General features: G+C 47.4%; 1 protein-coding gene across 1 annotated transcript; it reads right to left on the reverse strand.

Moving 5' to 3' along the window:
- On the reverse strand, nt 1-27226 carry HDDC2 (HD domain containing 2). Its single transcript, XM_040429095.1, has 6 exons — nt 27117-27226; nt 24431-24552; nt 20930-21032; nt 17250-17318; nt 3142-3280; nt 1-138 (listed from the first exon to the last, which is right to left on the reverse strand). Exons 1-6 carry the CDS (start codon nt 27189-27191, stop codon nt 41-43), a joined length of 606 nt encoding a protein of 201 aa, XP_040285029.1. The 5' UTR covers nt 27192-27226; the 3' UTR covers nt 1-40.
- Nucleotides 27227-27511: the final 285 nt, after the last annotated feature.

The following is a 27511-nucleotide window of genomic DNA, read 5'->3' on the forward strand; positions in this document are numbered from 1 at the left end:
AAAGGATAAATAGTTTATTCTGGGCAGAAATAAAACGATTTTACAGCTGAGAGCTACTTCCTTGTGAAGCTATGTTGGAGTCTCTTTCTTCATAAATTGCAGACACCAACTGAACAATTTCTGGATGTTTAAATTTTCCTATATTGTAAAAAACCAAAAAGAAAACAGTTTTGATTAAAACAAAGCTCTACTTCTGAACACTAACATTCTATATCTACATAAAGAAGCATGAAATGTATGTATACAAATTAGAAAAAAAGACAACTTAAAGAGCATATTTCATCAGAATCAAACTTATCAAACCAGGCATAAAGCCTGGTAGGGCTAATCCTGCTCCTGTGCTGTGCCGTTCCTGGGAAAAAGAACAGTTTTAATATGCAAATTAGGTATTCAGTGCACGAGGGGGTGGACCAAAATCCATCAGAGCTCCTCTGCACTGCACTTTTTTTTAAAACCATTACACTAGCTGAAATGTTGCCCAATTTTTTATTCAGACTAAAACTGTTAAAACAAGAATTCTAAGTAAAATCATACATTTTCTTAGCAGGACAATCTATACTCTACAGACTTGGCTGAATGCGTCGGGTTTTATATTGCCAGGAAAAAGGCAAGCAGCCATACATTTTGACTGCATTCAAATGATCAGGCAACTACTAAAACTCATGGCCATGTGGTCCTGCAGAGCATGAACTACTTTTTGCAGTGGTTCTTTTCCTCAGACAATCCCCTGTGATTTCCTTATGCTTCAATATGGCATAAAGAAAGGGTTTTTTCCTGATGTGACAACCCATTTAAAAAGGCATCTGTCAGCAGATTTGTACCTGTTGCATGTGCGCTTGGCAGCTCAGGGCATCCATGTTGGTCTGATATTCATATGTGCACGCATTGCTGACACAAATGATGATTTATGCAAATGAGCCTCTAGGAGCATCGGGGGCGTTACCGTTACTCCTAGAGGCTCAGCTCCATCTACAACTGCAGCACCATCTCCACTTTGATTGACAGGACCAGGCAGTGAAAATGTCATCACAACCGGCCTTGACTTCTCCTAAAGTAAATCAAAGTGCTGAGGGCATGGCTCTAGGAGTAACAGCAACGCCCGCATTGCTCCTGGAGGCTCCAAACTACATTTTTCTCAGCAATGCCGAAATATGTGAACATGGGACCAACACAGATGTTTTCAGCTACCAAGCGCACATGCAACAGGACAAATCTGCTGACAGATGCCCTTTAAGTTGAAGCATCATTTCACTTAGGGCTCATGCAAACAGCGGGACCGCAATATGTGGGCACCGGCTGTGTGCTCCCTGCAGTGCGGAACGGAGGCACCAAAGTACTACGGAGTGCTTCCATGTAGGGGTGGGCGATATGGCCTAAAATTTATATTGCGATATAATTTTAAGCATGTGCGATATGCGATATATTGTTTTCTATATGGGGGGGGGGGTGTTTAAACTATTTATTTTTTTAACTTTTTATTTAATAACTATTAGCCTCCTTAAGGGCTTAGAACCCTTGTCATATTTACCCTAATAGAGCTCTATTAGGGTGAATAGGACTTTACACTCTCCCTGCTGCCCTGTGCTTTGTGCACACAACAGCAGGGAGCTGACCATGGCTGCCAGCCTCTCATGTGCCCCCCAGCCTCTCATGTGCTTCCCCCCAGTCTCTGATCTGCCGCCCCCCCAGCCTCTCATGTGCTTCCCCCCAGTCTCTGATCTGCCGCCCCCCCAGCCTCTGATCTGCCGCCCCCCCCAGCCTCTGATCTGCCGCCCCCCCCAGCCTCTGATCTGCCGCCCCCCCCCAGCCTCTGATCTGCCGCCCCCCCCCCAGCCTCTGATCTGCCGCCCCCCCCCAGCCTCTGATCTGCCGCCCCCCCCAGCCTCTGATCTGCCGCCCCCCCCAGCCTCTGATCTGCCGCCCCCCCCCAGCCTCTGATCTGCCGCCCCCCCCCCGCCTCTGATCTGCCGCCCCCCCCCCAGCCTCTGATCTGCCGCCCCCCCCAGCCTCTGATCTGCCGCCCCCCCCAGCCTCTGATCTGCCGCCCCCCCCCAGCCTCTGATCTGCCGCCCCCCCCCCCAGCCTCTGATCTGCCGCCCCCCCCCCCAGCCTCTGATCCGCCCCCTATGGTAACTCAAACCCACCCCCCCTCCCCAGTATTAATCATTTGTGGCAGTGACCACAGGGTCCCTCCCTCCCCAGTATTAATCATTGGTGGCAGTGGCCACAGGGTCCCCCTCCTCCTCCCCCACATCATTGGTGGCAGTGGGCATTTCCGATCGGAGTCCCAGCAGTGTAATGCTGGGGCTCCGATCGGTTACCATGGCAGCCAGGACGTCCTGGCTGCGATGGTATGTTAGTGAGCAGCATTATACTCACGTGCGCCGTGGCTGCCGGTCGCTCCTTCTTCTCATAGGTCTGTGCGGCGCATTGCTAATGCTATAATGAGTATAATGCTGCTCACTAACATACCATCGCAGCCAGGACTTCAGTAGCGTGACTCCTGGCTGCCATGGTAACCGATCGGAGCCCCAGCATTACACTGCTGGGACTCCGATCGGAACTGCCCACTGCCACCAATGATGGGGGGGAGGGGGACCCTGTGGGATATGGCCGGCACATTCATTGGTGGAGCAGTGGCCACAGTCCCTCCCCTCCTCCTCCTACTCTGTCCTCATTGGTGTTCAGCGGCAGCCGCGCACAGTGGGGAGGGAGGGACTCCCTCCTTCTCCCTCCACTGTGCCGGCCAGCTCAGGAGAAAATGGTGCGCGCAGAGAGCGCGATCATATCGCGGTCCGGCGATATGGCGAAAATCCATATCGTGGCCCAAATTTATATCGCATATCGCCTATACTGCCAACCCCTACTTCCATGGTGTTTCTGTCCGTGCCATCGCACTGTGAAAAAATAAATAAAAAAAAGAACATGTACTTTTTTTTACGGTCTGAACGGATCATGGACCCATTCAAGTTGAATGGGTCTCGATTTGTCCCGGCTGCCGCATGGATGTTGCCCATGTATTGGGGACCGCATATTGCGGTCCCCAATGCACGGAACAGCCATGTGCATGAGCCCTTATAAATATCACGCTGACTGCAAAATATAAGTCTTTATTTAACAGATTCCACATAAATGCCATACCTGCAGTTGAATTGTAGAAATCTTGAAGTCTTCCTGGTCGCTTTTCAAGCTCTTCATATTCAAGAGCCTGGAGGATCATTTCACATTGGTCAAGCTCTTTCACAAATTTCGCTTCAGCGCTGGACTGATGCTCATACTCCTGTGCAAAGCACAAACTGTTATATTCTATACAGAACACTGCAGGACAAATCCTAAAAAGAAATGGGGTTCTCTGTGGCATTTTACTGGCAAATGTAGAAAAATTTATATACACCAAGAAACCTTAATGTGACTGAGCTCAGATTGACAATTTATAAATGGATAGAGGTGCTTGGTGAACGATCACACAACCAATGTGGTGCATCCTTTAGTGTGTGTTAAATATTGAGACAGTGTCATTACTACTGGGTGGCATCTCCCCCTGCTGCGACACAGGTATTGGTGATCCCCGGCACTGCTGCTGGTCTCAAGTCAGTCCATGTAAACTGCTGGTTTGATGCTGATGCAGCAAATCACTGGCCAGTGACTGAATGCAGCAGCATTAAACAAGGAGTTTTTATGTAGGGACCCGAGACCAGCAGCGGAGGTCGGGGAGTGAGCAAGCCAGAAACCAGCATTCTGTCATCAACTTTCAGAAAAGACATATACATTTCTTTTATTTTTAACAATCTTCCTGCATTTAAATACACTCTGCCCTTCTGTCAACAAGCTTTTTCTATTCCCTCATTAAAAAGGTTTTAGGCTGAGCTGCAGGGAAAAGTCGCAGAATGCAGCACAAATCACTTTTGTGCTGCAATCCGTACCAAAAATATGACTAATCTAGATGTATTTCTGAATTAAGGAGCCCCAAAAGTCTTCAATAAATATGAGCACCAGACACACCCCGAGACCACAAAAAATGTATTCATGCACGCCGCCATTGTTTCTCGCACTGCAGTAACAAATGAACTGACATAACACATTCAAACCTACACAGCAGTGACTAGGGAGATTATTTTGAAAAATGATGTATTTGTCTTTTCTGAAAGTTGATTAAAATAAATTCTACAGCCAGAGTGCGGATAATATTTGACTCACCCTCATAATGATGCAACACCAAGAGGAACAAGCCATAAGGTTATGGAAATTGAGGAAGTAGCATGTGTCGCTAAGATCTGCAAATTATCAAATTTTAAGCACCTAACTCCAATCCATGCCATGTGGGAGGGGCATAAAAGTCAGGTTGGACGCAAAAACGAGATTTTTGTATAACTTACCAGTAAAATCTCTTTCTCGCTCTTCCTTGGGGGACACAGGAAACCTTGGTATAGCTCATCTCCATAGGAGGCGTGACACTAAGTGAAAGACTGTTAAGCCCCTCCTCCAGCAGCTATACCCTCAGCCTGGAGCGAGCGACTACCAGTTATGTGCCCAAGTAGTTAAAACAAAGGCAAGGATCAACCAAATTAACACCAACAAGTCAAAACTCCCGTCAGGGCAACCAAAACAATGGGTGGGTGCTGTGTCCCCCAAGGAAGAGCGAGAAAGAGATTTTACTGGTAAGTTATACAAAAATCTCGTTTTCTCGCCCAATTCCTTGGGGGACACAGGAAACCTTGGGACGTTCAAAAGCAGTCCACAAATAGGGAGGGACCACAACCCAAAGTGAATTAAAGCACCATAGGCATTAAGGCACCGCCGCCTGCAAGACCAGGCGGCCCAAAGCAGCATCCGCCGATGCATAAGTGTTCACCTTGTAGAACTTGGTGAAAGTGTGCAAAGAAGACCAGGTGGCCGCCTTACACAATTGTTCAGCCGAAGCTCGATTTCGCTGAGCCCAGGAAGCCCCGACCGCTCTGGTAGAATGAGCGGTAACACCAAAGGGCGGTTCCCTGCCCTTAGCACTGTAAGCCTCAGCAATAGCCATCTTGATGAAGCGGGCAATAACCACTTTAGATGCCGCCAGCCCCCTGCGCGGACCCTCCGGAACCACAAATAGAGAATCCGAGCGCCGAAAGGGTCTAGTTACATCCAAGTAGATCCTCAGAGCCCTAACAACATCCAGACGGTGAAGATCCCGTTCCCGAGGATGAGACGGGGACGGGCACAGAGAAGGAAGGATAATATCTTCATTCAGGTGAAAAGCGGACACCACCTTCGGAAGGAAATCCGGAACCGGGCGGAGAACCACCTTGTCCTGGTGAAAAACCAAGAGGGGTTCTACGCAAGAAAGTGCCGCCAATTCAGACACACGCCGAAGAGACGTGATGGCTACGAGGAAAAAAAACTTTGCAAGACAACAAGCGAAGGGAAACCCTGCGCAAAGGCTCGAAAGGAGAAGATTGGAGAGCCGTCAGCACAACATTAAGATCCCAAGATGGAACGGGAGCGCGATACGGGGGAGCATAGTGAGCAACCCCCTGCAGAAAAGTCTTAACTGGACCGAGCGGAGCCAGAGGTCGCTGAAAAAGGATCGAAAGCGCTGAGATCTGACCCTTTAGGGTACTGAGACCCAAACCCAAGTCCAGACCAGACTGCAAGAAGGATAAAATCGTGGGGAGAGAAAACCGAAGGGGATGAACATCTAAGGTCTCGCAGAAGTTCAAATAGGCCCGCCAGGTTCGGTAATAAATCCTGGACGATGCCGGTTTACGCGCACGAATCATGGTACGGACCACGTCAGCAGAAAACCCCCGCCGCGTTAGGACCGCGGTCTCAATAGCCACGCCGCTAAACGTAGCGACCCTAAATGCTGGTGGAAGATCGGCCCTTGAGAGAGGAGGTCTTCTCTTAGAGGCAGAGGCAAGGGGGCGTCTGCCAGGAGCAACATAAGGTCGGCGTACCAAGGACGACGAGGCCAATCCGGGGCTATTAGGATCGCAGGCGTGCCCTCCGCCGCGATCTTCCGAAGGACTCGTGGAAGAAGAGGCAGGGGCGGAAAAACGTAGAGGAGAGAGAACTCCGTCCAGGGAAGGACAAGCGCGTCCGCGCCGTAAGCGTCCGGATCCTTGGTTCTGGCCATGAAGGTGGGGAGCTTGTGGTTGAATCTGGAGGCCATGAGATCCACGTCCGGACGACCCCAACGGAGGCAAAGAGACTCGAAGACGTCGGGGTGCAGAGACCACTCGCCCGGGTCGATCGTCGTCCGGCTGAGGAAATCCGCCGCCCAATTGTCCACCCCCGGGATGTAAATGGCCGAAATGGCTGGAACATGAACTTCCGCCCAGCGAAGGATTAGAGACACCTCCCTCATTGCTGCCGCGCTGCGAGTGCCCCCTTGATGATTTATGTATGCCACAGCCGTGGCATTGTCCGATTGGACACGAACAGGGTGACCCTGAAGCAGCGAAGTCCAATGCCGGAGTGAGAGGAGAATCGCCCTCAGCTCCAGAACGTTGATCGGCAGTTTGGACTCCGATGGAGACCAAGTGCCTTGTACGGACCGAGGAGGAAACACCCCCCCCCAACCCCGCAGACTGGCATCGGTGGTAATCACCAACCAAGTTATCGGTAGGAAGGACTTCCCTTGGAGAGGGGTCCGTAACCACCAGAGTAGAGAGGAGCGAACCTGGGGGGGAAGGGGAAAGTGCTGATCCAGACTTTCCTGGGACTTGTCCCATGCGGACAGAATGGCAGTCTGAAAGGTGCGGGAGTGATACTGCGCGTAGGGGATTGCTTCGAAACAGGATACCATCTGTCCCAAGACCCGCATGCTGAACCGGAAGGAAGGACGGCGGTGGTTCAGAAGGCTCTGAACCGACCGATGAAGGAGCTGGCGCTTCTCTGACGGAAGCCGAACCTCCGCTGCATCTGTATCCAGCAGCATCCCTAGAAAGATCAGTTGCCTGGATGGAACAAGAGCGGATTTGGGAAGATTGATAATCCAACCGAACCGGCGTAAGGTTTGTAGCGAGAGGTCCACACTGGCAGATGTCAGTGACAGAGAGGGTGCCTTGATAAGGAGATCGTCCAAATATGGAAGAAGAAAAACTCCCCTGGAACGAAGTAAGGCGAGGACAGGGGCTAGGACCTTTGTGAAAACGCGAGGGGCTGTCGCCAGCCCGAAGGGGAGGGCAACGAACTGGCAGTGGTCGGACCCCACTGCAAAGCGCAGAAAGCACTGATGACACCGAGCGATTGGAATATGAAGGTAGGCGTCCTGGATGTCGATAGAGGCCAGGAACTCCCCTTTTTCCAGAGAGGCCACCACCGACCTGAGAGACTCCATCCGGAACCGCTGAAGACGAAGGAAACGGTTTAACCGTTTTAAATCCAGAATGGGACGAACCGAGCCTTCCTTTTTGGGGACCACAAAAAGGTTCGAATAGAACCCTTTGAATCTTTCCTCCATAGGAACCGGAGCGATGACCCCCTTGTCCAGAAGGGTACGAGTGGCAGTAAAGAAATCGGCCGCCCTTTGGGGATCTCGAGGAACCCGGGAGCGAAAGAACCGAACTTGGGGGAGGGACGCAAACTCGAGTTTGTACCCGGAAGACACCACCTCGAGAGCCCAGGCGTCGGAGACGTGCGTCTGCCAGAAGTCCCTGAACAGGAGGAGACGTCCCCCCACCCGGGTGGGTGGGGGCGCACCTTCAGGTAGGGTTCTGCTTGGTCGCGGGAGGACGAGCAGGCTGTGACTTGCGCCAGGAGGGCTGGGTCCGAAAAAAAAGGCTTCTTACGTCTGTCTTGGACAGGGTTAGAGGATGGACCTGAAGTGGTGCGAGGTGTGGGAGCTCTGCGGGAAGACCTGAAGCGAGAAAAGGTGGGACGGCCTCGAGTGGTGCTCCTAGTCCTGGATTGGGGAAGATGTGTACTCTTCCCTCCCGTGGCTTCAGAGATGATTTCATCCAAGCGGGCCCCGAACAATCGAGAACCAGTGAAGGGAAGGCCAGTAAGAGACCGCTTTGACGTGGCGTCCGCCGTCCAAACCTTTAACCAAAGCTCCCTTCTAGACGAAACGGCCAGGGCAGATGAACGGGCTATAAGAGCCCCCGCATCCAGGGATGCCTCACAGACAAATTTTCCGGCTTGAACGATAAGTTGGGCCAGAGCCCGGAGGTCCTGAATAGGGACGTCGGATTCAAGCTCCTGATCCAGCTGAGACGCCCATTCTGAAACCGCTTTTCCAGCCCAAGCGGAGGCAAAGACCGGCCTGAGGGCGGAACCGGAGGCTGCAAAGATACCCTTTGTAATGGCCTCTATCCGGCGATCTTCCGTGGATTGTAAGGAAGAACCATCTGCAACGGGAATAGCCGTGCTTTTGGACAAACGGGCCACAGGGGGGTCGACTTTAGGTGGTGACGCCCAGTTTGTAATGCAATCCGCCGGGAATGGATAACAGATATCCAACTTCTTAGGCGGGGTAAAACGGGCATCAGGACGGGCCCAGGCCTTAGAAACCACCGACGAGAAGTCAGCGTGGAGGGGAAAAACCGCAGACGCCTGTTTTTGGCGAAAAAAGGAAACACTGGCCTTTTCAGAATTAGGAGGGTCATCGTGAATCTTAAAGGTATCACGGATATTGTTAATAAGATGGCCCACAGCAGAAGCCAGCTTTGAAGGCAAGGCCGAGTCCATATCCCAATCAGAATCGGCTAGTTCCCCTTCAGAGGGCATATCCTGTAATGAGGAAGGACCCGACTAAGGGCGCACCCTTGGGGGTGATACCGAAGCATCCGAGGATGATAGGTGCTCCGCCCTGGACCGCTTCTGGAGTTGACGGACTCTGGAGGTGTCGCCTGGAGAGAGAGACTCAGACGGGTCAGCTAAGGTAGCGGACCCGGAGGGCCCAGCAGGGGAATTATCCAGCTGCGGTAAGGGCAATGTATCTGCAAGGCGGCCCACAACATTAGTGAGACTGACCACAGCCTGGGAAAGGGATCTAGCCCAGTCAGGGGGATCCAAGAGGCCAGGGGGTGACACAGCAGATGGCGGACCCTGTAATGGGGCTTTGCAAGCCGAGCAATGCGGGTCAGGCTGCCCTTGAGGAAGGGGTGCCTTACATGCGGTGCAGGTATGATACCAAGGACCAGCAGGCACTGAGGGGTCAGACATGTTGGCTGGAAGTAATATACAAAAAACGTCCAGGCCAGAGGGCTGCAGTGCTGGAAGGGGTCAACAGTCCTACCAGGTCACAGTGGGAGCAGACGGCACAGCAGCGGCAACAGCAGCGGTCCTCAGAGCCCTGAGGTAATCTGTCCTGAGAGCAGGCAGGCACGAAGAGGAGGCGGGGCTAGTGAGGAGCGGGAAGAAAGACGTCCGCCCCTTGACTGAAGCCTAACATGTACAGTGGAACGGAACGAAGCTCCGCCCACCGATAAGACTTCTCGCGCGCGCGCGCGTGATTCAAAATATTACATGCCGCCGAAACCCCACAGAATAATGTCCCCCGTTCACTTCCATATAAGCGGAGGCGAACGCACACCAGTGGCCGGACAAGAGCGTGCGCTTGTCAGAATATCAGCCGACAGTTGAACACAGCCGCAGTACACGTGTGCCTGCTATCCAGCAGCTGATAACGAAAGGCGGCCCACGGCCGCCGCACCTGAGGTAAAACTGCACTGTAACCCTCCCCCACGAGCATCGCTCCGCTTTTGCCCCACACACAAAGGAGCCGCAGGACTCACAGCTAAGAGAGCTGTAACTTGTAACTGACATGAAGGTCAGGCAGAGGGGACAGCAGCATCAGGCCCTAACGGGGGGGGGGGGGGGGAGGGGGTAGAACGGCTGCACAGCCACCTCACCATCGACGTTTTCACCCTCTGTCCATCCAGCAGGGACGCCCCTTCAGCCACTGGCACCGAAGTGGCAGGGAGCTGGAGAGGGGCTTGCAGGTGGGCGACCCTTGTGCTAGCGGGATGCAGGGGAGCTGGGCTGCCCTGGTCCTCCTTTTCTTCTGTGGGGGAGGCAGCAGTGCGGATAACCGGCACTGGCGCAGCTCAACCCCGGGAAAACAGAGAGGTCTAATGCGACTCTGTTGTCCCTGTTGAAAAAAGGAAAAAAAAGTTGAAAATAATAAAAGAGAAAAAATAAAATCTTTAGCAAAGACAGCTCTGCAGTGCAGAGAGTGTCTTGCCTCCTTGACACTAAGCAAAAAACTGGTAGTCGCTCGCTCCAGGCTGAGGGTATAGCTGCTGGAGGAGGGGCTTAACAGTCTTTCACTTAGTGTCACGCCTCCTATGGAGATGAGCTATACCAAGGTTTCCTGTGTCCCCCAAGGAATTGGGCGAGAAAATGTTTTTAACCACATGAAACCTCAAAAATCGTATCAAGTCATCTGAGATGATTGTGCAATGCTTCCTGTTCATTGACATGCCAGTTATCACCACTTGCCTCAAAATGAAAGGGACAGAATCCTTGGTATGAGAGAACTTGCTTTATCACTCCAGAAGAGCGATACACCCCATAGACGAGATGTGAGCACTGTTCAATATTGTGTGTCTAAGTGGTTGAGAAGGCAAACACAATCCTAAATGACAGCAAGCGCTTCACAGAGCCGAATCTCTGCATGAACAGATCATTTGATTAGAAGAATGGAACATATTGATCTATTCTAAAATTGGACATCACATCCCTAGCCTAGGGTGGCGAACAGTGTTTACGCAAACCATCAGTAGGCCTTTGCATGACATTGGGCTATGAGCCAGACGTCCAGCTACAGGTGTCCCATTGACCTCATGCCACCACTCTTAAAGGCTATTATGGTGCATGGCAAGATGACAATCAAGGCTAGAATGCAGGTCTACCCTCTTCAGCAGCGAGTCCCACTTTTGCTTTGGATGCAACGATAGCCGGAGATTGGTCTGGAGACCACACTGGTAACACCATGAAGAGGCCTTCACAAGGGAAAGTCACACTTGTCCCATTCCTGGGATTATGGTGTGCGGTGGAATAATTTTAGTACACTAACAGCTCGGCATTACCTTGATTTGGTCATGGAACAACTCAAAGCCAGGCTGCTTGTTGCTCGTGCTACTGTGAGCAGCCCGGGTGGCCTAAACATGCTACTATGGCATGCAGAGTCTCCGGACTTGTCTCCTATTGAGAACATCGGGAATGTCACTGGTTGGCAATTGCAAAGAGAGTTACTAGCAGAGGATCTTAAAGCTTTGTGTGCCAAGTGTATTTGGCATAACAGAAGATTTCTCGGACAACCATTAATAACCACACCAATAGCACGCCAAGGCGTGTAAGTAAGTGTGTTTTTTCTGCCTGTGGCGCTCACACTCGATACTGAATATTAAATTTCAAATATTTTGTTTCCATTTTTTTTATCATTTGCACAACATTAACAAGTCTATGTTCCTGTGATTTCCACAAGTCTATAACATGCGACCAATAGATAGCCCCCATTTCTTGTCAAGAAGCTCGGCACAGCTTCCCAGTTTTGGGTTAAACTGCTGTAATGACCACCTCTTAAAGAGAAGAAGTGTGAATTTGGTTATCTATATAATGAGAAAATTATTCACACTTCATTATCCATCACACAGACTAGCTCTTATTTCCATGGAATTTCAACAAATCTAAGCGCTACTTGACCAGAAAATATTTCACACAGCCAAACCAACAAGGCTAAGTGGCATTAACCCTCCACCACATAATTATATTTCATTTCTCACTACTGCTTAGCCTGGATTTCTCCTGTCAAACGACATTGCTGGTTAAATGGAAAAAGGCATATCTCCGTCACAAACCTAAGGGGTAGTTTGTGCAATAAATGAAAGCCAAAAATTGTCAAATTATCCCTCATCAGGACAATGCAGATCACTGTATATCAGCAGCAGCTTGTCTAAGCTTTATAGCTCCAAGCATGGAACATAATGGCCTACTTTACAATCTACTTCTCTTCTTACTCTGCTCTACCAGGACAACAAATTCATTTCTTCCCCAAGATACATGCACTAATATTTCAATTAAAATGTACCGTATTTATCTTACATATACATTATTTATACAATTTATCATTTTATTTTCTTAAAGGGTTTTACCCATCTCAAACATTGGTGGCATATTGATAGGATAGGACAGATGTGGGTCAGAAAGGGGATCTCTCCATTGTGCATACTCTCCATTCACTTCTATGGGAGTTCCAAAAATAGGAGACTTATTTCTGAAGTCCCATAAAAGTGAATGGACAGCGTGTATACATGGGCACCACTATTCACTGCTATGGGACTGCCCAGCTGGCAGTCATTGGAGGGTGGCCACACTTGCGTGGTACACTTTCCTTCACTTTGAGGAATCCGTTCTGTAGAAAGGAGCAGGACCCAGAGGTGGGAACTAAGCCTGACACTGGTGGCATATACTATAGATATATCCACCAGAGATGGGAATACCCCTTTCAAGACTATGGACACCTTTGGTGATTTTTTTATTATTCACTTACCAAATATTTCATCAGACTTCAGCTCAGTGCCCCCATCTTAATCAGGCCTCAGCTCAGACCACCCAATAGTAATAAGACCCCAACTAAGACCTCAGCTCAGAACCCGAATGTTAATAAGACGCCCAAACAGACTTTCGTGTTAATCAGACCTAAGATCAGACAAAAAAAAAAAAGTTAAAGTAAATCTCTGTTTCGGACACCACTGCCCCCGAGATCCATCACTCTTCCTACAGCTCTGTGCTGCTCCCCGACGTCACACAGCGTGAGCTCACAGAGCGTGCCGACGTCCTCACACTGTGTGCAGGTCACAGCACAGCGTGCAGAGCCTGCAGGAGAAAACCAGGAAGCGGTGAGTACAGAGCCCGCACAGGAAGCGCTGCATTCCGTTGCTCTCCAGTCCTGCTGTACTAATGTGTGCTTCCCCAATGGTGAGGCTCATTAGTATTTGCCCCATAAGATGCACTGACATTTGGGGGGAGGGCATCTTATACAGGGAGCGTCTTATACTCACTTTTTTTTTTTTCTCCACTCCCTCTCTCTTTCTAAATTCACCCGAAACATCTAATATTCAGAGTTGAATGCAACTCAAATGTTTACAGAATCTGGGCCAAATGAGATCAATTTAGAAATGATTTGCTTATCTCTGCTCCAAAGGTGTTCATAGCCATTAGCATCATTGTGCTTTCTTTCAGTTCCCCAAATGAATAACCTCAGCAAGTATACAAGCTAAACAAATCCCCGGGGTTCCATTCAACTGATGGAGGCCAAGAGTGTCCTTTTGGCCATGGCTGAGCTGGTATCAGAAGTCCATAAAAAAAGGAGAAAGTATGCTATTCCATGTAAAGGTATACAGTAAAAGACGTTTTGGTACCCTAGTATTCTACTGCATACTCTTTTCCCATCATATATTCCCAACTGGAGCCATGAACACCCCTTAATAGACCTGGCTGTCAGCTCTGCCTATAGAGGAGCTTGCACTTTCAAGAATATGGCTGCTGCACTTAAGACCATTAACTATCTGGAAACAGGGACTTTTCAAGATTTTGTTCACTTCAGGTTTAATCCGACTAGTTTAGATTTCTTACAAAAGCTTACAAAGTCAATTGCATACCATGAAGCAAAGCATTCTTTTAAGGAGGTAAAAATAAAAAGGGGCGATAGTCTGATATCTTGGTAAACAGACTAATATTCATGACGCTCCTTGACGCATAGCTACACAGCGGTAAAAAAAAAGAGCCTGGATTAGTTTCCTTCTGCACAGGCAAGAGCAGTTTTTGGAATCCTGGCTTAAAAGAGGAGCAAGTCACCTTGGAAACCACATGTTCTGCGGAATGAAAAGCAGATTAGGCTGCACAGTGGAATGGGAACATCTTTGTTCTCTTGACAGAACTGCTGACAGTCACAGGTAGCTAACCAATCAAGCTGGGAAAGCATGTATACACATACCACTTAGAACGTCAAAGAACGAAATGCTAACAAAGTGCAGCAACAAGCATAAAAATAGAAATGACCCTGCAATGTAGACTAGAGAAACGGTTCGGGGTCGTCTACCATGTCTGACAGGATGTCACTGCTCAAGCTCAACCAGAGGAAAGATTATTTTTATCGACCAACTCAGAATATCTTAATCCTGATCTCCTTTATAAAAAGCAAAAACAAAATATCTTTGCCTCAAAAAGACGATTCCACTAAACTGAAGCAGGAACAATTAAAGACCCGCTCCTGCAACCTTTTAATATTCTTTTCATGATCTCTGCTTACCGTCAGTAAACTCTATCCTGATCTTGTCTGAAACAGATGAAGGATGGGGTGCATCTCCAGTGAGACATTTTAAATAGGTTTTTCGAAAATTCAATGTAGTTGACCTCAGGATGGGTCATCAATGTCTGATCGGTGGGGATCTGACACCCTTAGGCCTCATGCACACGGCCGTTGTTTTGGTTCGTATCCGAGCCGCAGTTTTGGCGGCTCGGGTGCGGACCGATTCACTTCAACGGGGCCGCAAAAGATGCGGACAGCACTCCGTGTACTGTCCGCATCCGTTGCTCCGCAAAAAAAATATAACCTGTCCTATTCTTGTCCGCGCTTTGCGGACAAGAATAGGCAGTTATATTAAAGGCTGCCAGTGCCGTTCTGCAAATTGCGGAACGCGCACGGACGCCATCTGTGTTTTGCGGATACGCGATTTGCGGACCGCAAAACACACAACGGTCGTGTGCATGTAGACTTAGGCTATATGCACATGACAGTGAAAAAAAAGCCCATTAAAAACGGATAAACTGTCCATTTTTAATGGACTTTTTTGCACCGATGCCTTTCTGAGAAACTGACATTAAAAGGACCTGTTCAATTGTATGGGGGCAGTCGGTCAGTGAAAGATAGAACATGTTCTATTTTTTTGACGTCCGTTTTTCACTGACAGTCCAAAAAACTGCAGTGTGAATAACCCGATAGACTACCATTAGTCTTAAAACAGACGTGTGATGGCCAGTCGTGTGCATGTAGCCTTACCAATCAGCTGTTTAAAGGGGCCTCATCCTAGGCCATTGACATCATGTTCATTCATCACATAGCCTACCAGCAGCTCAGTCCCATTCAAGTGAATAGAGCATTCGGCTTGGTACGCCACGGCCTCTTTAAATGACTATACAGCGGAAGTGCCTTGTGTTGGACCCCCTTTCAGGTATTGATGACCTATCCTGAGGAAAGGCCATCACTATCAAACTCCCAGAAAACCCTGCTAAAGGATAACATTCTGGTAGCCTAGAACTTGGAAGAAGAACAAAAATAATTTTCATGTTGGAGCAGGTCTTTTATTTTATTCCCTTTTTGCGGGATGTGCGTCAGGACAGTTTATGCGTTTCATTAAAGTATACGTCGGTAGTCTTCATGTGTTTTGCAGCTGTATCTGCTATACACGAGAACAGAATCCTATAATTATCCTTTATTACACATACATACTTCTATTCCACAGGCATGATCCTGAATTATTCCGCTATAATTTGTAAAGATCCGGCAACAATTATCTTTGTGGGACACGGACATTATCCTGAAGCTTGCATGCAAGTTACATCACAATCGTTGAACACAATACTGTCACAAGTGAGCTGCTTTAGTTTTGACCATTATGCATATTTTTACGATTGCATCTCTAGTCACTGCCTGGAGATACTTATTTTCCGCTGTCATACACACATTTATGGTCCCCCTACAGAAGTGGCACCGAGTACAGTTTACAGCGTACTGGATACACAGACATGTGCTGACACCTAATGGCCGGGTACAGCACAGACCCTGCACTATACATTTTACAGAGGATCTTCTCCGCATCATCACTAGTAGACAAAAGGTCTCATACTGGAACGAGTATAGACAGATGACAGGAAGCAGAATAAGGACTATGGTTATCCATGGAGGGCACGACTTGTCATTGCTAAACACTGAGTTTCTTTGACTGTACAGCATTCCTACATGTCGTAAAGAGATTGTGGGGACCAGTTTCCTTAAATGGTCTCTACATTTTCACATGTCTGCATAAATCAACAGTACTGGTGAATTAAATGGGGGTCTGCCAGCTCCAAAACTATAGTAAGCAGTGCATAGTGTAAGTGGTGCCAAGTCCGGTTATGTAATTTCTATCTTCATACTCACTTGTATTCTGACGCTGTGCTTCCACAAACCAGCAGTAAAATGCATTGAGATGCCACCTCCTTGAGTTTTCTCCATTATATGCATGAGCTCAGGAGTCCTCTTGATGCGTTTTACTACCGGTTTGTGGGAGCACAGCATTGTAAAGTGGGTAGTAAAGTGCTGGAAGAGGTCCTGAGCTGGGTGAGATAAAAAATTTTAGAAAGCTGTGTCGTCTCAGCAAAGCATAGCTTGCTGAGACAGGTTATTTAAGACTGTGTTGTGGGCTGGATTTTTTTGGACTGGTAGGTAGGTTTAGTAGAGGGACCTACCAGTTCACACCCTTACTCCAGCACAGCTATTCCCCCTCGACTGAGGAGTTCACAAGCAATGGGAATAAACAGAGGCCTCAGAGTCAGCTGGCTATGTGACCGTGTAGCTGTGCAAAGCCGAATCCTTCTGACAGGCTGAAGGCTTAGGTGAGAGAGACGTTCTCTGTATGGTTAGCGCCCAAACGGGCACATCATTTTGCTGTTTACATCTAAACAGCATCCTAAATATATTTTAATTAGCATTTGTGGCAGCAGAAAATCTATATTCCTAAAACCTAATTAGTGCTCAGGGGATATTATTCATCAAGCATGTGCCAAAGTCCTCCTTTTCTAATCATTTATGGTTCCTCCCCTCTTTGCTCTAATGCCCTTCCCAAATCCTTACAACACCATTCATCTGTCTTTGTGAAATGCTCTCCAGTGCCTGTGCATAATAAACTCCAACGAAGGCATCATCTTCACAGCCTGTAATGTGCATGTGACCACATGCTTGCCAGAAGAAGAGAAGGAACTGTGGGCATCTGCTTCAGGGGTTGTCAGAGAATACAATGGTAACCCCAAAGCAGCCTCTATAAACGGCTGATCTGCAGGGGTGCTGAGATTTGGGCCCCCACCTATTGTAAGGGCAGACCATCAATACTGTGCTCTGGCACATCGCTTTAATGACCAGTATATTTGGGTAGTTACTTTTGTGGCAATACACAATTAGCCATTACTCAGTTTACAAAGAGCAATCAATTAAAGATACTTAAGAACCAAGTGTGTAATGATGTGAAGATAGAAAAAAGGGACTTTTTCACACCTACTTCCCACAGTTCATACACCTCCTTCTTCATATCATCGGGTAACAGATCAGACAAATAGGTCATCGCATCCTAAAAGAAAGAAGAAATCAAAAATTACAGTATGTATGTAATTACACATCTGTATAGCACTCCACTGACTTACCCATATAAAGCTCTATATATCCCATTAAAGAAACCCATCTATTAGAACGCTGAAAGCAAATAAGTGACATCACCACTGACAATAGGTGAGGGACATAGTCCTCTGCAAGTCGCAGAGCATGCCCACATTTTCCATACAAGTCAAAAAGTAGCTTTCTTGTGTCCGGGAGCCTGCTGTACTACAAATCCTAAGTTCTGCTGAAATAGGAACATGGCTGCCCCCATTTCATGTAAGGAAAAGTAAAGGTTATGCAACATACTGTATAAATATGTTATGCAATTTCCTACTATATTCTGTGTAACAATCCTTGGGCTTTTCAAGATCTCAACTTGCAATCATTGAAAGGGAACCTTAAAATTTGTCCAGGTCTTGTGAAGCTCAATACAGGTGAACAGCCAAATAGTTACCAGAGCCGTGTGCGAGTGAACATCACGTGACCAGGACAGATTAAACCATGAAGGATCACATTCAAGGACAACCCAGCTTCCCATATTGCGAAGCATCTGCTGATCAAGTAAAAGCTGTTGGATCCAGAAGTACTAGCTATGAAAAACAGTGCAGACCTTTATTCTTTAAACGCAGAAGGGCTGCCGGATCTTATAAAATATATACAGATGTACTTATATGTGCCTTAACACCATAACAGTTTTGCCCAAGCTCTGCTCGGGCTCTGGGAAAAAGACCTAACAGTTCAGCCCGAGAAGAATTCAGGCAGCAGGGTTAGGGCTGCTTTAAGCTTTTATATCTCCGGTTCTATAAAATAACCTTGTTTGAAGGTTGGCAATCTAACCTTTAAACAAGATGAGAATCACAGCATTATCTCCTCCTCATTGGGAGATATATCCTTTAGAATTCAGGAGTGATGGCAGCTGAAAGTCAGTTTTAGCCAAGTCAGATTTATGATCGGCCCTTTAAGACTGTAATAAATCTGGTTTGACGGTAGCAGTTTATCCGTCAGTAAGCAGCTTTACAAAAGTCGCACATCTTTACAAAAAAGTCGCACGTTTTACGAAAAAGTCGCATGTTCTATTAAAAAGTCTCATAAGATAAGCATGGTCCTCACTGGAGTGAAATTGCGCATTTTTTGCGACTTTTTAAATAGTCCCAATAGTAAATCTGTCTAGAGATTCATTTACATAAGTAAACATGCCCACTTTCAGAAAACTGGCAAGCATAGTGCAGAGCAGTAAAAAGTCGCAAATTTGTGCGCAGTTTTAGCGTTTGCGCATTTTTTTGAGACTTTTTCACTCCATTATTCTGACTTGAGCTAATGATAAATCTGGCCCTGTGTCTCCCAATGTACGAGATAATTCTCTGATCTGGTTTCAAATCTTAGAATGCCAGCTTTCAAACAAGGCCAGGTCCACATCTCTATTTTCTACAGAGCCTGAGATACAAAGGCTTAAAGCAACCCCTTGCCCACCACCACGTGATCTCAGCCAGCCAGGGAAGAAAAGAAAAAACATTCTCTCATGAAAATGATTATCACTAGAGAGGAATCTAATATATTAGCCCTCACCAGGTTATGTCGTCAGACCAATGGGAATGTAGCGACACAAAAACGGATTATTTTGAAAAAACAAAGTGTTTTTATTAAGCAAGCAGCAAAATAAAAAAAAATTATATAAACATGGCATCATAATTGTACTGACCCACAGGATAAAGTTATGTTATTTAAACCACACAGTGAACACCGTAAAAATAAATTCCACAAAATAACGTTAAAATTGCAGTTTTTTAACCTTACCCCTAAAATAAAATATTTAATACTCTAAATGTATCTAAAAATGGTTCCTAAAAAAAACTACAACTGGTCTTGCAAAATTCAAGGTCTCAGAGATAAAAAAAAAAATTTTTATGACCGCTGGAACACAGAATGGAATGAACATTTTTACTGTCATGTCACTAAGAGGTTAAAATGCACTTCAGTCATCTGAGTTGTGCACCAACTATGTTTACTTCAGACAAAAGTTTTAAAACTACAAAAAAAAGTGACATTTTCATAAGGGTTTTTCCAATTTTAATGTAACTACTGGGGTTAAAGGATAGGTCATCAATATCATTTCTGTTACCAGTGGACAGCTCTGTACACGGTTGGCCGTGGAGGGCGATTGCAGCTCAGCTCCTATTTACTACACTATCCTAAGGCCTTGTTCACATTTCCATGATGACATCTGTGACAAGATGGTCAGTATTTCATCTGTGAAGATGTCAGTTGCCTTCACTATGTCATCCATATGCCATGTGCACTGCTAGGCTGAAAACTGGCTTCCAGAGCATCTCCTACAAATGATCAGTGAAAAACCACTGACAGAACCAAAATAGTCCATGTTCCCAGTTTTTTTATTGACCCTTGGTCAGTGGAAAACAACTGATGTGTTAGGTAAGGCTACTTTCACACCTGCGTTAAGTGCGGATCCGTCTGGTGTCTGCACAGACGGATCCGCACCTATAAATGCAAACGCTGGTATCCGTTCAGTACAGATCCGTCTGCATAACTAAGTAAAAAAAAAGTCTAAGTGTAAGTCAAACGGATCCGTCCTGACTTACATTGAAAGTCAATGGGGGACGGATCCGTTTAAAATTGCACCATATTGTGTCAGTGAAAAACGGATCCGTCCCCATTGACTTACATTGTAAGTAAGGACGGATCCGGTTGGCTCCGCACCGCCAGGCGGACACCAAAACGCTGCAAGCAGAGTTTTGGTGTCCGCCTCCAGAGCGGAATGGAGGCGGAACGGAGCCAAACTGATGCATTCTGAACGGATCCTTATCCATTCAGAATGCATTGGGGCTGAACTGATCAGTTTTGGGCCGCTTGTGAGAGCCTTGAAACAGATCTCACAGGCGGACCCAGAAACAGCAGTGTGAAAGTAGCCTAACAAATAAATATCAATGGATCCGTGTGGTCTGTGAGTCTCTGTGAACGATGTCTAAGGAGATGTCATCCGCCCAGACAACCCTATTAATACAATACAAGCTTAGGCAAGATGGCTGCCCCCAAAATCATGTTCAGCAAATAGAATTTAAAAAAATCTGCAATAAGAAAATAAAAAACAGGATGTGCGTCACTGTCTGGTTATAACTGTGAGATAAAATTATAGGTTACACATAACGAGGGATTAACTGAGGCTGGAAATGCCCCCCCATATGCCCAGGACCCTCACACACACTATACTTACCTGGCTCCCCGCGCCGGTCCTGGTCCCTGCACAGCCACAGCTGCTTCTCCCCGTGCGTGGATGAAAACATCCGGACTCGGGGGTGACGATGGCAGGTGGTGACGAGCCTCCCTAGCGTCACCCGTGATGCTAGGAAGACTCGTCCCCGTCACCGCCTGCCATTGGCTGCTCAACCCCCCCACCCCTGACACTGGATGAAGCAGCTGCGGCCATGCGGGGACCAGAAGCGGAGCAGGGAGCGGGGAGCCAGGTAAGTATATTGTGTGTGAGGGGCCCAGGCATATTGGGGGGGGGGGGGGCCATTTCCAGCCTCAGATAACCCCTTTAATGCCTGAGAAGACCATAAAGCCACTTACCTTTTCTTTCTTGTGTTTCTCCTCCTTGGAGATGTTGTCAGCCGGAGCTATGTCACCCACAATGCATTCTGCCATGTCATGCACAAGAGCAAGCTTTATACACCTGAAAGAAAGAGCTATAAGAAATAAGAAACATACCCGTCCGAGCAACTGCTCAAGTCTCAGTTGTGGCGCTAGTTTTCTAGGCAGTATTGCGTGTGTACTATGAAAGGGAACTAAAGCATCCAACATGGTCTTTGTATGAGAAGGATAACCATGCTGAGCAGTTTCCACAGACATACTGTTTGTGATGCATGCAGCACATCGAGAAAGCAGCAATTCTACAACCAGAAGAAAGCATTACCTCTTAGGCTACATGCACACGTCGCTTACAGCAGCAAAATGGGAACGCAATTAGGCAGGGTCAGCAATACCATAGCGCAAAATACCGTCTCATCAGAACCATATACCACAGTGCAGCACAATATATTGCCGCAAAAGCTGTCTCTCTGTGGTGGCCAACCGTAGATGCCATTTTCTGTCCTCCTCCAGTTTGGGTGATATAATGGCAAAATTATGTGGCCACATGTCAATGCACGTGGGCAGCCAGCTGCATCATGTGGTCAGTATTACTTTTCAGTATTACTCTGGAAAATGGGGGGGAAAAAATATGAAAAAAATAAATAAAAGGTAGCTCAACATAAATGTAAAACACTTGGGGGAAAAGAACAGCTGAAGGTGAATTTAGGTGGAAATTATAGCAATATGGTACCGTCAGTTAATCCAACAGGTCCAAGGCACTGCGCACAAGGAAGAACGCACTCATGATCTTCCAATGAAGACATCTGCCTACAGCAGAGATCAGCAACCTCAGGCACTCCATCTGTTGTGAAACTACAACTCCAAGCATGCATCATTCACTTCTATGAGAGTGCTAAGAACAGCAAAGTGCGCATGTTGGGAGTAGTGGTTTGAGCACAGCTGGAGCGCTGGAGGTTTCAAATCCCTGGCTTACAGCAATTAATTAGAGGGTGCCACGTAAAGAGAATAAAACATTTTTGACGATGTTATTTTTAATTTCCAATGTTAATATCTATATTTAACCCCTTTAGGGTACTTTCACACTAGGGTTTTTCTATTCTGGAACTGAGTTCCGTCCTAGGGGCTCAATACCGGAAAAGAACTGATCAGTTTTATCTCCATGCATTCTGAATGGAGAGCAATCCGTTCAGTATGCATCAGGATGTCTTCAGTTCAGTCCCTCTTACGGCATTTGGCCGGAGAAAATACTGCAGCATGCTGTGGTATTTTCTCCGTCCGGATCTGGAACACCGGATCTGGCATTATTTTCCATTGAAATGCATTAATGACGGATCAGGCACCAAGTGTTCCGGCAAAACGGATCCGGTTTTCCGGTCTGCACATGTGCAGACCTTTAAAAATGCAAAAAAATAAATAAATACCGGATCCAATTTTTCCAGATGACACCGGAGAGATGGATGCAGTGTTTCAATGCATTTGTTAGACGGATCCGTATCTGGATCCGGAAACAAATGCTATCCGTTTGCACACGGATTTCCGGATCCGGCAGGCAGTTCTGGCAACGAAACTGCCTGCCGGATCTGCACAACGCAACATGTACTGCACTTGGCAGGTCTTTAAAGGTGGCGCCCGCTCACGAGTGTCGCTGGGTGCTTGCTGTTTTAAACAGCAGACACTCGGGACTAATGTATGCAATCGACCATAACAACAATCACATACATTGAACCCCTCAGATGCCGTGGTCAAATGTGATCCTCCTGAATGATCCGAGGCTGACGCACATAGGTTCCGAGCGCAAGTCTCATAGACCCCAATCTGATGATTGCTTATTCAAGCTCAATAGGGGAACTATTAAAAAGTGTAAAAAAAATGTAAATAAAATACAAAAATGTTCAAAAAAATAATAATATAATAAAAATAAAAAACACACCCTCATCCCAAAATCTAAATAAAAATAGCTAAAAAATAAACAAACATCACTGGTATCGCCATGTGTGAAAACGCCCATACTATCAAAATATAAAAATATTTGCCCCATACTGCAAAACGGAAAAAAAAAGTCAAAATGGCCAATTCGTCTTTTTTTTGGTTGCTATGAAAGAAGTAGGGGGTTGTGTAGGGCATAGTGCAGGGATGTAAGATCACTTACCAGGTTATCTGTCCGGTGCTCCGTTCCCCCGCTGTGCCCCCCTGTTACTTTTCCCACCTGGTATGCTAATGAATACCATCTGTACAGGGAGGAGGAGACTTCCCTGTTTCTCAATGGGCATCTCCTTCTCCCTGGCTGTAACGTGGTCCAATCCCAGCGGAGAGGGTCACAGCCGGGGAGAAGGAGACGCCCATTGAGAAACCAAAAAAATCATCTGGGGATGAAAGGGTTAAGCACTGGCCACTAAGCCTAATACCAGACGCTACTTCTTGTCCAGTACAGATCCCTTTACTGCAGTTACCTGAGTATCTGTCATTCTAATCCTGCCTGTAATGATATCACCTCTGTGTACAGATAAGACAGGATCCACCATTTGGTGATACAGGTGATTGTCAGAGTTTATCTATTCTTCCCTTGTACAATGACCTCTGCACAGGTCACAGAGCATGCCCAGAAAACTCTCCTAATAGAAGTCAGTGAGGTCCCCTCCAGACCATTGTGTCTATGGCCCATGGGACTGCCGTAAAGCAATTTTTCTAAATGCTGTAAAGAACAGCTCAGGCACGATGGCCGCCCACATAATCATGTTCGGGTAACAGATTTACAATCTAGAATCAATCAGAAAATAAAAACAGATTAGAAAAAAAAGCTATGTTTTGTGATCTTTTAACTGCAGATAACATCTCTGGTGACACATTTCCTTTAAGTGGGTAGTCTCATCGAGACAGCCCTTGTGAGTAAGACGTTGGCACAGTGTCCAGTTGATTCCTCTGGACCCAGCTTCTGAAACCTCCAATTTCAGCTGAATTTGCAGCTTGCCAGAGATGCAGTTGAATGCCCGACCATGTATCAGGAGGCCAGATGAAGGCCACATAATCGAGAGCCACTGTTTCTCTGGTTAGACTCTAGGACAGTGATGGCAAACTTCTGGCACTCCAGCTGTGGTGCAACTACAACTCCCAGCATGCTCCATTCATTTCTATGGAGTTCTGAGAACAGCCAAGGAAGTGTACATCTTGGGAGTAGTAGTTTTACCACAGCTGGAGTGCTGGAGGTTAGCCATCACAGGTGGCCTCTTACTGAGATGACCCCTCTATACTGGCCCTTGCCATACATTCTGAATGTGTATCTAACATTAATGAAGCAGAGCCTGATATCTGTAGTGCTCCCTAGCTTCAGGGGAAAGAAATGATTCCTCCAGAACTCACCCCACCCTGTCAGATCCCTGTTTTCTACACTGATATAAGATATGATAATGGATGGCGTCCTACAGTCATGAGGTCCTAATGCCAACGCAGCTTGCCTCGTATGTCCAGTCATTATGACCATACCTATCCTTATTTAGTTTCTTGTCTTCTGTTAACATCGCCATGACCGCCATCCTGTACATATGATCTGACACGCTCTCTGGCTTCTCCACTTTGCGGTATACCCATCCTGTTCTTGGGACTCTCTGCAAACCAAAAGCAAGACCGTTATTTTGGGAATTGCAAAAGTTGAACTATGAGTAGCAGTTATGTCAATTAGGGTCCATTCACACGGCTGTAGGTCGTCTGTGCCCGTATTGCAGACCGCAAACAACGGTTCACGAGCACAGATGCCTTAGGGGTTGTCTCATCATGGACAATGGGGGCATATCGCTAGGATATGCCCCCATTGTCTTATAGGTGCGAGTCCCACCGTTGGGACCCGCACCTATATCGAGAACGGAGCCCTGCAAGGTGGTGGCTGGAGGACTCCGGTCCGGCCACCACCAAGCCGGCCTCCCATAGAAGTGAATGGGAGCGTACCGCACATGCACGGGCCCCGCTCCCATTCATTTCTATGGGGCTGACGGAAATATTTCCGCCGGCCCTATAGAAAATGAATGGAGAGCGGCTGCGCATGCGCAGTGCACCCTCCTTCACTTGCGGGGCTCTATTCTCGATATATAGGTGCGGATCCCAGCGGTGGGACCCGCACCTATAAGACAATCGGGGCATATCATAGCTATATGCCCCCATTGTCCATGATGAGACAACCCCTTTAAGTTTGTATGACTGTACCCTTAATGGAACACTAGCATTTTGTTTCACAACCACATAAAACAAATCATAAGAACATAAAATAGCAGTGGTGCTAAACACAGAGGAGTTTTTAAAGTGACAGCGCACAATTGGCTTCTGTGTGCATTCTTCTGGCAGAGCCATTCCTGAGCTCAGGAGAATTGGATGTGGATGGTGCAGGCTATGGTTTATGTGGAAAGTCCTTCCAGCGAATTAACCGATTGACTTTAATGGGTTAATGTTCGGACCGGGTTTGTCTGAATGAGCACTAATAGAGCATATGGACAGGGGTTTTCCAGTTATTTCACACTGATGGCCTATCCTGAAAATAAGCCAGGGGTCAAACACCTTGCCCTCCTGCCAATCAGCTGTTCCCCGGTACATCAGGCGCCACAACTACACAGCGTCGTCCATTGTATAGTGTGTCCCAGCGCTGCAGCGAACAGAGAACGGACAAAGCTAGGAAAACCCCTTTAAGCTTCCCCCACCGTCATTTTCTGGTTTAACTGCTTGAAACGCCAAACTGATGGTGGACGGCAAACCTATCGTGACCTGCTACGGCCAGCGATTGGCTGCTGCGTCACATATCCTGCTAGGGAGGGCACAGAAAGGAGAGATGGGGAGAGGATGAGCACAGCAGAAGAAAGGTGGGGTATTGCTTTTGGAAGAAACGATCAATGGCTAAACAACCCCTTACAGGGGTTATCCCATTACAACTTAGGGTCCATTCACACGTCCGCTATTTCATTCCGCATTTTGCGGAACGGAATTGCGGACCCATTCATTTCTATGGGGCAGCACGATGTGCTGCCCGGACACGGAATTGCGGACCCGCACTTCCGGGTCCGCAATTCCGTTCCTGAAAAAATAGAACATGTCCTATTCTTGTCCCCAATTGCGGACAAGAATAGGCATTTTCTATTAAGTGCCGGTGATGTGCGGTCCGCAAAATGCGGAACGCACATCGCCGATCTCCGTGTTTTGCGGATCCGCAAAACACACACGGACGTTTGAATGGACCCTTATGCTTTATCCACAGGATAGGGAATCAGCTTCCGATCAGAGGGGCTCTGACCCCATTCGAACAGGGAGGCGGTCGTGTATATACACTGCCGAGGAAAGCTTGTACTCAACTACTGTATCTCTGACAGTCCCAAATAGCTGAATGAGCACAGGTCCCTGTGGAGCCCCCCGCAGTCAACCCCTGCCAATCAGACGCTGTGGATAGCGGATGCTGTACTGGGACAACCCCTTTAAGGGAACCTGCATTCTATATATCCACATGGATTACATGCAGATTACTCCCCTCACGTTGAAAGTAAAATAAACGTACATGAGGCCGATTCTAAAATCTGTCCTGCGTGTCAATATGGCAGGTAGATGGGATTGCCGACATTGCTGGCACTGTATTATGCTGCACTTATTCCTCTGGTAAATCTAAGAACACCCCCACATAATACATCCGTCCGTGTGTATGTAGCCTATTGAAAATCCACCTACAAGATTTCGAGCAGAATCCATGCTTTTTTCATGCCTTTTTTTTTTTTTATTAATGGGTGTTTACTTCAATACAAAAAACTGCATTTTTTTTATGCTTCCTATTCATTCCAATGGGAGATTTAGCACCAATTTCACCCCAAGATACAGAATGCTGCTTCCTTTTTCCAGGCAGAAAAAAAAACAACGTAAATGCTGCTTCCCATTGAAATGAACGAGAGGCTGTTTTGAGGCAGAAACACGCATGTCAGTGTGAACTGGCCGACAGAAGGGATTCCCATGATGAGCGATCCTGCCCCCGGAATTTCACAGAGGCCCCCCACTAATACCAGAAGGGGTACCACAAGTAAACATTGGGGATACCGTGCCTCTGACCCTCCAGCAGGCGTCTACATAGGGCAGATGGCGCATGCGCGGCAGTGAGAAGCTGAAAATGGATGCCATGTACGCAGCACGGTACCGGCCGCTACTTCACCTTCAGCTGCCCTACGAATTTCATAAAGCGCAGCAGGCTCTTCCCCGCACCGCTCCCGCAACCAACCGCCGCCATGCCGGCCGTGAGAATGCAGGAAGCGGCAGCCTGCACTCGCCCCTCCCCTAATGCCGATGTGACCAATCAGCTCTAAGGCTGGAGAAGGCGACGTATACAAGGGAGACTGGTTACATGTGTGTGCTACTATGGAAACGTGCCAGCCGCCATATTGTATCAGCTGGGAGGCGAGCCCTGGAGCCAGAGACCGAAAGTGTGGGAGAGAAATGTTGTCGTCCATAGCAACCAATCAGGTTTCAGCTTTTAGGCTCTAGAGAGCGTTGAACGATGAGAGCTGGAATGTGATTGGTTGCTATGGGCAACTGCCGCTTTGCTCCTGC

Source organism: Bufo bufo, chromosome 4 (genome assembly GCF_905171765.1).
Source record: "Bufo bufo chromosome 4, aBufBuf1.1, whole genome shotgun sequence".
Lineage (NCBI taxonomy): Eukaryota > Metazoa > Chordata > Amphibia > Anura > Bufonidae > Bufo > Bufo bufo.